This window comes from Misgurnus anguillicaudatus, chromosome 7 (genome assembly GCF_027580225.2).
Source record: "Misgurnus anguillicaudatus chromosome 7, ASM2758022v2, whole genome shotgun sequence".
NCBI classification, from domain to species: domain Eukaryota; kingdom Metazoa; phylum Chordata; class Actinopteri; order Cypriniformes; family Cobitidae; genus Misgurnus; species Misgurnus anguillicaudatus.
This window is the reverse complement of record NC_073343.2, coordinates 21,662,103-21,678,040: the sequence shown is the minus strand read 5'-3', so window position 1 is coordinate 21,678,040 and position 15,938 is coordinate 21,662,103. Positions and strand designations below refer to the sequence as shown.

General features: G+C 38.5%; 1 protein-coding gene across 1 annotated transcript in view; it reads left to right on the top strand.

Moving 5' to 3' along the window:
* LOC129417857 (proton-coupled folate transporter) overlaps window positions 1-15,938 on the top strand; it is an 86,786-nt gene that overhangs the window by 31,369 nt on the left and 39,479 nt on the right. Inside the window, exon 3 of the mRNA XM_055172722.2 lies at window positions 11,063-11,160. Within this exon, the coding sequence (XP_055028697.2) occupies window positions 11,063-11,160 (98 nt within the window). The remainder of the gene's footprint in view (window positions 1-11,062; window positions 11,161-15,938) is intronic.

Genomic DNA, 15,938 nt, shown 5'->3' with positions numbered 1-15,938 from the left:
ACTTAAGTGAGAAAAAAGTTAAGACAAAATATCACTGTACATGGGATTCGAACCCATGACCTCAGGATCTCATGGCATCTGGTTAACCAGATGCACAACTCAGTTAACACAGCCCAAAGGGCAGCAAAAAACAGCTTAGGTGCTGCAAGGATTGACATCAACACAGATGCAGAACTGACAGTGCAGAGCAGAACTAACAGAAATACAATGTATATGAGAATCAAAAAGCTCAAGTGAGATTGAAGACAAGCAGATCATTCTGTATAGTGATGCTATACAATGTAATATACAGTCACATTAATTTACTATGACAAATAGACAATGGCACAGGCACAGTCAACTTTGGAGTGGTATTTCTAAGAAAGAGAACAGAATATCAAAAATCTGTGCGGTCACATCTGTGCGGATTGCTCCAAACATTATACGAGCAGAACCTGACATAAAATAAACAAAATTTGTAAAAGGAGTAGCGAAAAAATCATTTACCATATGCCTTACAATAACACATGAACAGAATGTTGGAAAATGACAAACGAGGTATCGTTGCGATCGGCATAAAACAGTGAATCTAATTTCACAAAGAAAATTTATATCAGACTAAGTATTCAGAAGTTATAAGAAGTTCCATAAGAACTGTTATAGTTTATAACCCCTAGGTGGCGCTGTGCTCTGACTTCCCAGGTACCTTCAGGACATCATGTCGAAGCTCCTTACTAATTTTTGCGCGGATATGTCCAATAAAAAATAGAACAAATTATGTGAAATTTCAAAATGGCGGACAAGCGGTTCGGTCAAACCCGGCATAATACACATCGACAGATGCGGGATGAGGTAAGCAATCCATAGACATCAAGATCATAATTTTCTGAAAAACAGTTCAGAAGTTATGGGAAAAAATAGCCTATTTTCAAATATCATGACCCATAGGTGGCGTTGTCACCAAATTTGGCATGAACCCCAAGTTCATGGTCCACATGAAGTGTACCAAATTTCATTTCAATTGATCAAAGAATGACCGAGCTACAGCTTCAGAACCATTTTTGCGTCAACCTCATTAAGTTTGCGCATTTATTACTTTTGAACAAAGATAAATATCAAAATTCTGTTTGGTCATTTCTGTGCGGCTCACTCCAAAGTTCACCTGTGCCAAATTTCATAACAATTGAACCAAATTTGAAGGAGGAGTAGCGAATAAACAGAATACTGTACATTTCAAAATGGCCACTACTGTAATGGGTGGAGTTTTACTGTAAGGTATTAAAAACAACAAGCATGAGGAGAGCAATCAGGTGTACTAAGTAGAATTTTCATAGATCAAGCGGATCAGCAGTTATAACCATTTGAACATTGAATATTTGCACTGCTGGTGGCGCTATAGAGTTAGTACTAGAGACCCCATTTTTGGTCACGTGACTTTTTAAGACCACCACTACAACTGTGCCAAATTTCATCATTTTCCTATGTACGGTTCATAGGGCTGCCATAGACGCCTATGGCTAAGAAGAAGAAGACGCAGAATAATAATAATAATACTAACAATTCCAATAGGTGTCACAGCACCTTCGGTGCTTGACCCCTAAATATAGCTGCAAGCAGCAATTGCGGGGTCAAGCACCTTCAGCGCAATGAGCACCCAAAGCACAGCAAAAACCACACGACGCAGCAAATGCGCAAAGCACAGAAAGCGTGCAATACAGAGCTCGAACCCGAAGCAAAGCAAATGCAGAGCAGAACCACTGCAGTGCGGAGCAACAACAGAAAAGATTTCAAAAATATAACGTGTGGAAAACCAGACAGGTCGAGAAGAACGTGTTAAAGGGAACACAAAAGGAAATCTCAATAAGTGAAAGTAAGAGCTGGGATTTGAACCCATGACCTCATGTTCCCAAAGCACAGCACTAAACACATGCGCCACTGAGTAACCAATTAAACCACTGAGTTGGTGTGTCCAAGCTATAGAATACAGCTTTACAGCTATAAACATTGATATCCAGCAATTACCAAAAGTGTAGAAATGATAACAAAGAGCACAAATAACTGAAATACAATGTATAGTATGAAAATCACAAAACTTAAGTGAGAAAAAAAGTTAAGACAAAAAACCACTTCACATGGGATTTGAACCCATGAACTCAGGTTCTCAAAGCACAGCACTAACCGCATGCGCCACTGAGGAATCATGGGTTGAAAGGCTGTGGAAAAGAGGCTTCAAAACTGCAAACATTGACATGCCAATCACTGAAAAGGCAGAAATAACACAACAAAGCAAAAATAAACAGAAATACAAAGTGTAGGGCAATCAGATAACTTAAATGGCACTGAATTCGTGAAGAACATTTTGTACAATAATGAACAACATGGGCAAATTTTGTCAGATTCTTTTTAATATGACAAAGGGACAGCATGACAGGCATGGTCCGCTTTACAGAGGTATTTCTCAAAAATTTGACACTCAGCAGAAAAATCTGTTCAGTCACGTCTGTGCGGATTGCTCCAAACATTATACCAGCAGACCCTGGCATAAAATAAACAAAATTTGTAAAAGGAGTAGCGAAAAATCATTTACCATATGCCTTACAATAACACATGAACAGAATGATGGAAAATGACAAACAAGGTATTGTTGCGATCGGCAAAAACCAGTAAATAAAATTTCACAAAGAAAATGTATATCAGACAAAGTATTCTGAAGATATAAGCAGTTCTATAAGAACTGTTATAGTTTATAACCCCTAGGTGGCGCTGTACTCTGACTTCCCAGGTACCTTCAGGACATCATGCCGAAGCTCCCTGACTATTTTTGTACGAATATGTTCAATAGTTCAAAAGATATAACAATTTATGATCAATTTCAAAATGGCAGACAGGTGGTGTGGTCAAACCCGACATAATACATATCGACAGATGCGGCATGAGCCAAGGAATCCGTAAACACCAACATCATAATTTTCTGACAAACAATTCAGTAGTTATGGGCAAAAAAAGCCATTTTTCATATCTCATGACCCATAGGTGGCGCTGTCACCAAATTTTGCATGAACCCCAAGTTCATGGTCCACATAAAGTGTACCAAATTTCATTTCAATTGATCAAAGAATGACCGAGATACAGCTTCAGAACCATTTTTGTGTCAACCTCGTTAAGTTTGCGCATTTATTACTTTTGAACAAAGATAAATATCAAAATTCTGTTCGGTCATTTCTGTGCGGCTCACTCCAAAGTTCACCTGTGCCAAATTTCATAACAATTTAACCAAATTTGAAGGAGGAGTAGCGAATAAACGAAATACTGTACATTTCAAAATGGCCGCTACTGTAATGGGTGGAGTTTTCATGTAAGGTATTAAAAACAACAAGCATGAGGAGAGCAATCACGTGTACTAAGTAGAATTTTCATGGATCAAGCGGATCAGCAGTTATAACCATTTGAACATTGAATTTTTGCACTGCTGGTGGCGCTATAGAGTTAGTACTAGAGACCCCATTTTTGGTCACGTGACTTTTTAAGACCACCACTACAACTGTGCCAAATTTCATCATTTTCCTATGTACGGTTCATAGGGCTGCCATAGACGCCTATGGCTAAGAAGAAGAAGAAACAGCAGAATAATAATAATACTGACAATTCCAATAGGTGTCTCAGCACCTTCGGTGCTTGACCCCTAAATATAGCTGCAAGCAGCAACACGGGGTCAAGCACCTTCGGCGCAATGCAAACACAGCACAGCAAGCACACAAAGCACAGCAAGCTCACAATGCACAGCAAGCACACAAAGCACAGCAAGCTCACAAAGCACAGAAAGCACACAAAGCACAGCAAGTACTCAAAGCACAGCAATCACACAAAGAACATCAAACACCCAAAGCACAGCAAGAAACATACAACGTATCAATCACCAAGGGCGCATTGAGCACCCAAGGTGCATCAAGAACACAAGGCGCTGCAAAGAACCCAAAGCGTAGCAATCACAGAGCAGAACCACCGCAGTGCCAAGAAGCAACCGAAAACACGGCAAAAACTGAACATATGTGAACTACAGACAGGTCGAGAAGAATAGGTGAGAAAGAACAAAATGTAATAGAAGCGACGAACACTTGCCTTAGGCGGGATTAGAACCCAAGAACTCAGAATCTCATTGCGTGTGCCTTACCCGCCACGCCACTCAGTTAACACAGTTCAAGGAACAGCAGAAAAGAAATTACAGAGATGCAAGGATTGACATATGCCAATTACCAAAGATGTAGAAATGACACTGCAGAGCAGAAATAACAGAAATACAATGTATATGAGAATCAAAAAGCTCAAGTGAGATTGAAGACAAGAAAAACATTCTGTAGAGCAACGCTATAAAATGTAATATACAGTAATTAACTATGACAAATAGACAACATCACAGGCACGATCAACTTTACAGAGGTATTTCTCAAAAAAATGCCTAGGTGCCAGAAAAATCTGTTCAGTCATTTCTGTGCGGATTGCTCCAAAGAACCTACGAGCAGAACCTGGCATAAAATAAACAAAATTTGTAAAAGGAGTAGCGAAAAGATAATTTACAATATGCCTTACAATAACACATTAATAGAATGTTGGAAAATGACAAATGAGGTATCGTTGCAATCGGCATAAACCAGTGAATTTAATTTCACAATTTCACAACAAGAAAATTAATATCAGACAAAGTATTCAGAAGTTATAGGCAGTTCTATAAGAACTGTTATTGTTTATAACCCCTAGGTGGCGCCATACTCTGACTTCCCAGGTAACTTCAGGACATCATGCCGAAGCTCCCTACCTATTTTTTCGCCGATATAGCCAATAGTTCAAAAGTTATAGCAATTTATGACTCATTTCAAAATGGCAGACAAGCGGTCCGGTCAATCCCGGCATAATACACACCCACATATGCGGCATGAGCCAAGGAATCCGTAGACACCACAATCATAGTTTTCTGACAAACAATTCAGTAGTTATGGGCAAAAATAGTCTTTTTTCATATCTCAAGACCCATAGGTGGCGCTGTCACCAGATTCAGCATGGTCCCCCAGTTTATGCTTGACATGACGTGTACCAAATTTTATTTCGATTGATAAAATAATGACCGAGATACAGCTTCAAAACCATTTTTGCGTCAACCTCGTTAAGTTTGTGCATTTATTACTTTTAAACAAAGATAAATATCAAAATTCTGTTCGGTCATTTCTATGCGGCTCACTCCAAAGATCACCTGTGCCAAATTTCATAACAATTGCACCAAATTTGAAGGAGGAGTAGCGAAAAAACAAAATACTGTACATTTCAAAATGGCTGCTAATGTAATGGGTAAAGTCTTACTGTAAGGTATTAAAAACAATAAGCATGAGGAGAGCAATCACGTGTACTAAGTAGAATTTTCATAGATCAAACAGATCTGCAGTTATAACCATTTGAACATTGAATTTTTGCACTGCTGGTGGCGCTATAGAGTTACTGCTAGAGACCCCATTTTTGGCCACCTGACTATTTATGACCACCACTACAACTGTGCCAAATTTCATCATTTTCCTACATACGGTTCATAGGGCTGCCATAGACACCAATGGCTAAGAAGAAGAAAAAAGTACAATTCCAATAGGTGTCTCAGCACCTTCGGTGCTTGACCCCTAAATATAGCTGCAAGCAGCAATTGCGGGGTCAAGCACCTTCAGCGCAATGAGCACCCAAAGCACAGCAAAAACCACACGATGCAGCAAATGCGCAAAGCGCAGAAAGCGCGCAGTACAGAACCCAACCCAAAGCAAAGCAAATGCAGAGCAGAACCACTGCAGTGCGGAGCAACAACAGAAAAGATGGCAAAAATATAACACGTGTGGAAAACCAGACAGGTCGAGAAGACATGTTAAAGGAAATCTCAATAAGTGAAAGTAAGAGCTGGGATTCGAACCCGTGACCTCATGTTCCCAAAGCACAGCACTAACCGCATGCGACACTGAGTAAACGATTAAACCACTGAGTTGGTGTGTCCAAGCTATAGAATACAGCTTTACAGCTATAAACATTGATATCCAGCAATTACCAAGTGTAGAAATGACAACAGAGAGCACAAATAACTGAAATACAATGTATAGTATGAGAATCACAAAATACCACTGCACAAAATACCAAACAAAATACCACTGCACATGGGATTCAAACCCATGACCTCAGAATCTCATGGCATGTGGTTAACCTGATGCGCAACTCAGTTAACACAGCTCAAGGTGCAGCAAAAAAACAGCTGAGGGCTTCAAGGATTGACATGTGCCAATCAACACAGATGCAGAACTGACAGTGCAGAGCAGAACTATCAGAAATACAATGTATATGAGAATCAAAAAGCTCAAATGAGATTGAAGACAAGAACATCATTCTGCATAGTAATGCTATACAATGTAATATACAGTCACATTAATTTACTATGACAAATAGACAACGTCACAGGCATGGTCAACTTTGGAGTGGTATTTCTAAGAAAGAGAACAGAATATCAAAAATCTGTTCGGTCACATCTGTGCGGATTGCTCCAAACATTATACGAGCAGTACCTGGCATAAAATAAACAACATTTGTAAAAGGAGTAGCAAAAAAATCATCTACCATATGCTTTACAATAACACATGAACAGAATGTTGGAAAATGACAAACGAGGCATCGTTGCAATCGGCATAAACCAGTGAATACAATTTCACAAAGAAATTAATATCAGACAAAGTATTCAGAAGTTATAAGCAGTTCCATAAGAACTGTTATAGTTCATAACCCCTAGGTGGCGCTGTACTCTGACTTCCCAGGTATCTTCAGGACATCATGTCGAAGCTCCTTACTAATTTTTGCGCGGATATGTCCAATAGTTCAAAAAATATAACAAATTATGTGAAATTTCAAAATGGCGGGCAGGTGGTTCGGTCAAACCAGGCATAATACACATCGACAGATGCGGCATGAGATAAGCAATCCATAGACATCAAGATCATAATTTTCTGACAAACAATTCAGAAGTTATGGGCAAAAATACCCTATTTTCATATCTCATGACCCATAGGTGGCGCTGTCACCAGATTTGGCATGAACCACAAGTTCATGGTCCACATGAAGTGCACCAAATTTCATTTCAATTGATCAAAGAATGACCGAGCTACAGCTTCAGAACCATTTTTGCGTCAACCTCGTTAAGTTTGCGCATTTATTACTTTTGAACAAAGATAAATATCAAAATTCTGTTCGGTCATTTCTGTGCGGCTCACTCCAAAGATCATCTGTGCCAAAATTCATAACAATTGAACCAAATTTGAAGGAGGAGTAGCGAATAAACAGAATACTGTACATTTCAAAATGGCGACTACTGTAATGGGTGGAGTTTTACTGTAAGGTATTAAAAACAATAAGCATGAGGAGAGCAATCACGTGTACTAAGTAGAATTTTCATAGATCAGGCGGATCAGCAGCTATAACCATTTGAACATTGAATTTTTGCACTGCTGGTGGCGCTATGGAGTTAGTGCTAGAGACCCCATTTTTGGTCACTTGACTTTTCAGGACCACCTCTACAACTGTGCCAAATTTCATCATTTTCCTACGTACGGTTCATAGGGCTGCCATAGACACCAATGGCTAAGAAGAGGAAACAGAATAATAATAATAATAATACTAACAATTCCAATAGGTGTCACAGCACCTTCGGTGCTTGACCCCTAATTCCAATAGGTGTCACAGCACCTTCGGTGCTTGACCCCTAAAAAGATGACAGAATATCAGGGTGGACATTGGAGTTTACTGACCTGATACAATACAGATTTTGGCTGTAACAGTTTTTTATGGTGTGGTGTTTATTGCGTTTTGGAACCAAAGTCTTCAATTGTTAACATTAGCAAGTGCATTAGCTAACCTAAACGATAATACTTTATTTCGATAGTCCACTTTAGACATTTTACTAATTATATAACTTTGCAACTACTTATCAACTACCAGTATTTAACAGTATAGACCCCTTCAAGGTTCGTAAACATTGAATGACTATCGGGTGCACGCGCAGCATGGGGTCAAACTGTTCATACCATCCAGGCTTTCTAGTTTAATCTAACAGGGCTAAAAAATGATGACTTACCTGAAATAAAGTGAGCACTACAAACACAAGCCTCTTTGATCTTTGCATTGTCCCAGTATGCACGTTTAATTGCTTGCAGCCACAGATGTTGTATTTTTTTGTTTTTGAGATTCTGCAGGAATCCCGAAAAACTTAACGACAGACCTGGTGCGATTTTTACAGCCCACGACGCAAGTAGGCATTTTAAACGATAACGCATAATACGCAACTCAATCTGCTGTAATGACTTTTCTAACCCTGACATGCGCAGTGGGAACCGCCTGTGACGTGAACTGTGAAGGGGTCTATTAGTAGACTGTCGGCTTAATATCAATTTATTGTGATGATCCCTCAACAGACATTCAACTGACTATAAGTATCTTTGCAGGTGCAAGTCAACTTATTACACTCATGGCCGTAGCCAGCTATGAGGTCACAGAGGTCCGGACCTCGGTAATTTTTTCATATTGAAAAATAAAATTTGAAGTTCTTTGAATGACTAATTAGTTTTTCAAAACAAATCCGCACATATAATTAAGTTTAGACACTTTACTGTATAGTTTAGTGTAAAATGACGAAGATTGGTGACGGCGCGGGTACAGAATTTCCAGTGTTGCCAGATCCCATTGTAAAGAATCCTCTTTAGACGTAGTGTTTTAGCAATTAATGTGACACTTTGACATTATCTATAAAGTGATTGTTAGGTGTAGGCTAGTATTAGCGATTTATCTGATTTATTTCTGAAATACAAGGTATGGACGAACTTTGTTTTTAAGGCCAATTATTTTTGCTTGTTTTTCGTACTAATATCTGGCAACATGGAAACTGAAAGTTATCAAAAAGACGCATCATTCAGCGTGAGCAGGTTATTGCTGATACTACATTCGGTAAAATAAAAGCAGTAATCATCATAATTGTGTCTGTAAGAGTATCAACAGTATCAACAACACTATCGAAAAACAGAAAATAACTCTGGTAAAAAGATGTAGAAGAATTGGGTTTAAATAAAATATGCCAAATATGTTAAAACACGTAGCGTAAAACCGTAAAGCTAATCTCAACAAAACATAAGCATTAAGAATTCTGTTATTTCATTTAATTTAGAAGTTAACCTTTAACAAAGTCATGCTGAAAACAATAAGAGCACTAAACAAGTTCTTGTTTAAAATCTTGTAACGTTTTTGTTATATAATATTGCTTACTAAAATTTTTACAAAAATAAACATTGTTGAATGAAAAAGTAATAAATAATCCAGCAGTTCAAGTCCATCCCCCAAAACAGAGTGTGTACCCAAAGTGTGAAAAGGTTAAGACAGAATATTTTATATCCCAGGTAAAAATAAAGTATGCTTCAATGTACTTAAACCACTTAAATACTAGCAAGTACATTTGTAAGTTATGTAAAGTTATGCTACAAATATACTTATTAAAAGTAAAGTTATACTTAAGGAGTACTTCAGTTTGCCTGAAAAAGTAAGAATACCAGTAACAACTAGATTTTTATTGAAATAAATGATGTCTCAAAATAACACTTATGTTCTTAATATTCAGAAGTACCAAAAACAAATGTGATATATAAGCCACAAAATGAGTGCACGGAAATAGTACATTTACTAAGTGTACTTAAAAAGTGTATTTTATTTAAGTGCACTTTTTTCACCTGGGATAGCATTCGTTAACTCTTAACACCCCACCCTGGACCTCGGTAATTTTCAAACCCTGGCTACGGCCATGATTACACTAACCCTAACCTCTTCCCCAACCGTAACCCTTAAGGGGGTCGCACACTGGAAGCGCAGCACAGCCCGCATCTAGGACAACTTGGAGGTATCGTAAACCGGAAGTGCACATAAAATAGCGCAAGCTTCGTCAGATAACGTTTACTTCAAAATGCAAAATATACTTAGCAGCCAATGTTAATCGTTAATGATTTGGGACAAATATGATGTTATTTAATGTTAAACTATGTGAGTGGCGCTATGTGGCGCGACGGGGATTTGAGCAACTTCCTGAGTCAAAGCTGGGCGCCGCGGACAGGCGCTACCTGGCGGCACAGGTGTGCGTATACTGATAGAAAACAATGTGTTTGATTTATTTAGAACGGCGCGGCGCTGAGCTGTGCGTCCGGTGTGTGACCCCCTTTACTGTCTACTTATATTCTAATGAAAGTTAGTTGACATGTAATAGCAAAGTTATTTATAGTTAGTAGTATGTCTAAAGTGGACTATCAAAATAAAGTGTAACCACATTAACAATTAGCATTTAACTTAAATGAATAAGGGCTGTACAAGTATTGTTCATTGTTAGTTCACATTAGCTATGCATTAACTAATGTTACAAATAAAACTGCAAAGTGTTACTGATGTATACAGTACGGCCAAATCTATGCATTTGGCAGACACTTTTATTCAAAGCAATTTACAGATCACTAAAGCTATACATTTTGTAAGTGTGCACATTCAGTGGAAATTGAATCGATGAGCTTGGCATTGCTAGAACAATAAAATATTTCAGCAGTGCATAAACATCCTTATTAAGTTGCCAGGCAGATTTTTTATATAGTAATAAATGATCAGTAGGGCTAATATGCTCCCTCTGGTAAAGTCGCCTGTTTATGTTGATAATACTGTACCATTGAGCTACTGCAGGGAAGTTTTAGAGCACATGAATATTGTTTCTCTGGAGGCCAGATAGACACGGAGGGGTGAAAAATGAATTAAGTTCCATAAATTCTTAAAATGAGTAATTTCTCCACTTAAATATTATGTACTTGCCTAATATACTGTAATTATTGTTTTTATAGGTGCACAATGAATTCCCCTATAATCTTACAATATATGGCACTTGAATTACACTTCATATTGCTTTAAAAAAAACTGTGAGTCTTGTAAGTCATGCCAATAAAGAGGTGGAAAGAGAGAAGACATAAAAAATGTGTGCTTTTATGTGTATATGTCTCCACAGGGGATCAGTCGATCTTGCTGCTGTATTTGAAGTATGAGCCCAGAGAGTTTACAACTGCCCTGTTTGGAGTATTTAACGCTGCAAGGATGCTTTTGTTGGTAAGTACTCTTGTTTAATGCAGTAACGTTTCTTTAATGACTCATGGGCCTCTGCTGTTTAAAGTGGAGATCTGTAATGTCCTTGAAATACCAGGAAATCTTTCAATTTCAGCCTTTCTGTCTGCAGGGATCCAGCAATATGACCATTGACTGGACACAGCTGTGTACTTTTGACTATTTTTAATATGCTACTTGGCTCTGCATACACAGCTATAGGGGTCTTTAATATTGGACATGTGCTTTATAAATAGGATCAGAGAGGAAACAGAAAATGATTGGAAATAGGGTGAATAAGACTGGAAAATGACATCAGCACAAATTAAAGTCTTGCTGTCCCACTGCGCAATATATTGAAACTCACATTCAACATCCAAGGGCACATCGTTGATTTTTTTTACATTTGAAAATGCCTTGAATTTGAAAATAACATCATCAATTCATTTCACCTCCATTGCATGACATGGCTAGCTATGTCCCACAAGGACTGTATCACTATGCTAGATGCAAATACACATTTACATATTGGAAAAACAGAAATGTCAGCGATTTTCTTGTTTATATGACTTTATAGAAAAATGTTCTCTTGCCATAAATTAAGCACATTAAATGTCATCTGATGTTGATTTTATAAATATACATGTATATATTCTTAGTATATATTATGTGTAGGGCTGTTCAATAACGTTGTAACTATATGTCAAGTGCCTCTAGTAGACTGTTAGGGTTAGGGTGAGAGAAGGGGAGAGTTAGTATAATACATTAACATGTAGTTGCATATAAGTGTTTTATATTAATTTGAATGTCTGTAAAGGGATCTTTACAATAAAGTGTTAGTAGATATTAAAGGGACACTCCACTTAAATATATACTCATTTTCCAGCTCCTCTATGTCAGGGATTCCAGGACGAGAACCCAAACGCAGACGATGAGGGGTTAAATAAGAGACACTTTAATAAACAGAACAAGAAAACAAAGGCCCACGTGGGGGGAAAACAATAAACAGGGCAACAAGACTAAGACAGATAAACCACTAAACTTGGCACAATATAAAACACTAAACTTGAACACACAACAGTACAAAACTAGACTAGGCATAAATAGATCACACAACCCACAGGTAGTAGGACAACGAACGAGTGAAGAACATCAAACACAAGAGCTCTTAAATAGGGAGAAAATAAATTACAAACACCTGAAACTAATCACAAGTAAGGGACCGGGGAAAAAGTGACGAGACCCGGGAAATGCGTGATCAGAATAAACCAATACTAAAACCATGCATCTCCCACATAGAACATTGTACTGTCAGGACCCTGCCATACTGAACTAGACCTAAATACAAAACAAGGATCTGGCAGGATCCTGACACCCTACAGATAAACATTAGGTTTTTACCATTTTGGAATCCATTCAGCTGATCTCCGGGTCTGGTGCTATTACTTTTAGCATAGCTTAGCATAATCCATTGAATCTGATTAGACCATTAGCATTGCACTAAAAAATAGTTTTGATATTTTTCCTGTTTAAAACGTGACTCTTCTGTAGTTACATCGTGTACTAAGACCGACAGAAAATTAAAAGTTGCGATTTTCTAGGCAGATATGGCTAACTATACTCTCATTCAGGCATAATAATCAAGGACTTTGCTGCTGTAAACATGGCTGCAGGAGGTGCAATGATATTACGCAGCAGCCGAAAATAGTCCCCTAGTATCTTTCAATAGCAGGGAACTATTTTCGGGCACTACGTAATATCATGTTACGGCAGCAAAGTCTTTGATTATTACACCAGAATGAGAGTAGGTAGCCATATCTGCCAAGAAAATTGCAAATTTAAATTTTCCATCGGTCTTAGTATACTATGTAACTACAGAAGAGTCAAGTTTTAAATAGGTAAAATATCGAAACTCTGTGGTTATTTTTAGGCACAATGCTAATGGTCTAATCAGATTCAATGGATTATGCTAAGCTATGCTAAAAGGAGTAACGCCAAATCGGCTGAATGGATTCCAAAACGATAAGAATCAAATGTTTAACTCTAGTGGAGCTGGAAAATGAGCATATTAGTGTGGTGTCCCTTTAAACAGATAGTCTACTGCTCCAGTAACTGGTAGTTAAACTATGTACCTCAGCTGTCGCTGGGGTGGTATCCTTTAAAAAAGTACAACTTTGAACCTACTGAGTTTATATTACCTCAGAGGTACATTTTGGTACCTCAAAGGTATATACAGTGAGGAAAATAAGTATTTGAACACTCTGCTATTTTGCAAGTTCTCCCACTTAGAAATCATGGAGGGGTCTGAAATTGTCATTGTATGTGCATGTCCACTGTGAGAGACATAATCTAAAAAAAAGAAAATACAGAAATCACAATTTATGATTTTTTAACTATTTATTTGTATGATACAGCTGCAAATAAGTATTTGAACACCTGAGAAAGTCAATATTTGGTACAGTAGCCTTTGTTTGCAATTACAGAGGTCAAACGTTTCCTGTAGTTTTTCACCAGGTTTGCACAAACTGCAGGAGGGATTTTGGCTCCTCCACACAGATCTTCTCTAGATCAGTCAGGTTTCTGGCCTGTCGCTGAGAAACACGTGGAGTTTGAGCTCCCTCCAAAGATTCTCTATTGGGTTTAGGTCTGGAGACTGGCTAGGCCACGCCAGAACCTTGATATGCTTACAGAGCCACTTCTTGGTTATCCTGTCTATGTGCTTCGGGTCATTGTCATGTTGGAAGACCCAGCCTCGACCCATCTTCAATGCTATAATTGAAGGAAGGAGGTTGTTCCCCAAAATCTCGCAATACATGGCCCCAGTCATCCTCTCCTTAATACAGTGCAGTTGCCCTGTTCCATGTGCAAAAAACACCCCCAAAGCATGATGCTACCACCCCCATGCTTTACAGTAGAGATGGTGTTCTTGGGATGGTACTCATCATTCTTCTTCCTCCAAAGACGATTAGTGGAATTATGACCAAAAAGTTCTATTTTAGTCTCATCTGACCACATTACTTTCTCCCATGACTCTGGATCACCCAAATGGTCATTGGCAAACTTAAGATGGGCCTGGACATGTGCTGGTTTAAGCAGGGGAACCTTCCCTGCCATCCATGATTTCAAACCATGGTGTCTTACCAACAGTAACCTTGGAAATGGTGGTCCCAGCTCTTTTAAGGTCATTGACCAGCTCCTCCCATGTAGTTCTTGGCTGATTTCTCACCTTTCTTGGGATCATTGAGACCCCACGAGGTGAGATCTTGCATGGTTCCCCAGTCCAAGGGAGATTGACAGTCATGTTTAGCTTCTTCCATTTTCGAATGATTGCTCCAACAGTGGACCTTTTTTCACCAAGCTGCTTGACAAAATCCCCGTAGCCCTTTCCAGCCTTGTGGAGGTGTACAATTTTGTCTCTAGTGTCTTTGGACAGCTCTTTGGTCTTGGTTATGTTAGTAGTAGGATTCTTACTGATTGTATGGGCTGGACAGGTGTCTTCATGCAGCTAACAACCTCAAACAGGTGCATCTAATTTAGGATAATAAATGGAGTGGAGGTGGACATTTTAAAGGCAGACTAACAGGTCTTGAGGGTCAGAATTCTAGTTGATAGACAGATGTTCAAATACTTATTTGCAGCTGTATCATACAAATAAATATATTGTGATTTCTGGATTTTTTTTAGATTATGTCTCTCACAGTGGACATGCACCTACGATGACAATTTCAGACCCCTCCATGATTTCTAAGTGGGAGAACTTGCAAAATAGCAGAGTGTTCAAATACTTATTTTCCTCACTGTATCTGCTTCTAATGGTACATATTGGGACCTTTTTAAATGGTACTGCCCCAATGACAGCTGAGTTACATATTTTGACAGTTTTTCTGACAGTGCAAAAAGTTACTTACAGCATAGTAAGTAAAATGTTACCCTGCCTGTAAACAAGGCTAAACTCTCAAAATCAAATTCATCTCAAGATTAGATCTCAGATATCAAGACTATGTTTTCACAGAATGTTCTTTACAATGTGTACTATAGGATAAATGTATGTAGAATTAGCCTACTGTATGTGTTTTCAAAGGCAGGGTCACAAATGTCAAAAGTGGACTTTCAAAATAAGCTCTAACCCAACGCTTGATCTCAAAATGCTTTATCTTATCTCAGTACAGGACAAATATAAAGTTTTTGTTAGTTGATTCTCTCTAAAACTGTAAAAATTGTGGCAATATCGAATCAACTTATCTGAAAAGCGAAGACTGGCTCAACCAATGACGTTCATTTTTGGAAGGACTCCCTAGTGAGTGTGACCAATGCAGCTGTGGTGCAGGGTTTAACAAACCTGTAAAAACTGTTATTTTCCAATTCGGTTCTGTGATACAACTACACATTTTTCCTTTGGGAAACTTTTGGCTTTTATTATCGATTTCCCTCAGAGAGAAAGCATTTCCCACACCCTGACATTAGCAGAAATGGTGTGCGGTTTGACGTGGACTTTACAGCAATAGCGATGAAGCAAACCGGTTAAAGGTATCTTTGTTTTGCTGTCTGTCTTAAGGAGGCCTGTCTCTCACAGACGATGTGAGCTGGTCGATGCCGTGTCTTGCAGTGACGCTTAGACAAAGACAGCCAGTTAAGAAGCACCTTCCTTATTGGAGAGGTGATGGTTCTCCATTTAAACCATGATGGGGCTCCAATCGCTCAGTTGCCTTTTGTGCGAAAGCTGAAGCTATCGATCCTGATTGAACCTATTATACATTCAATCTGTAGGGGTTGTCGTCCTGGCA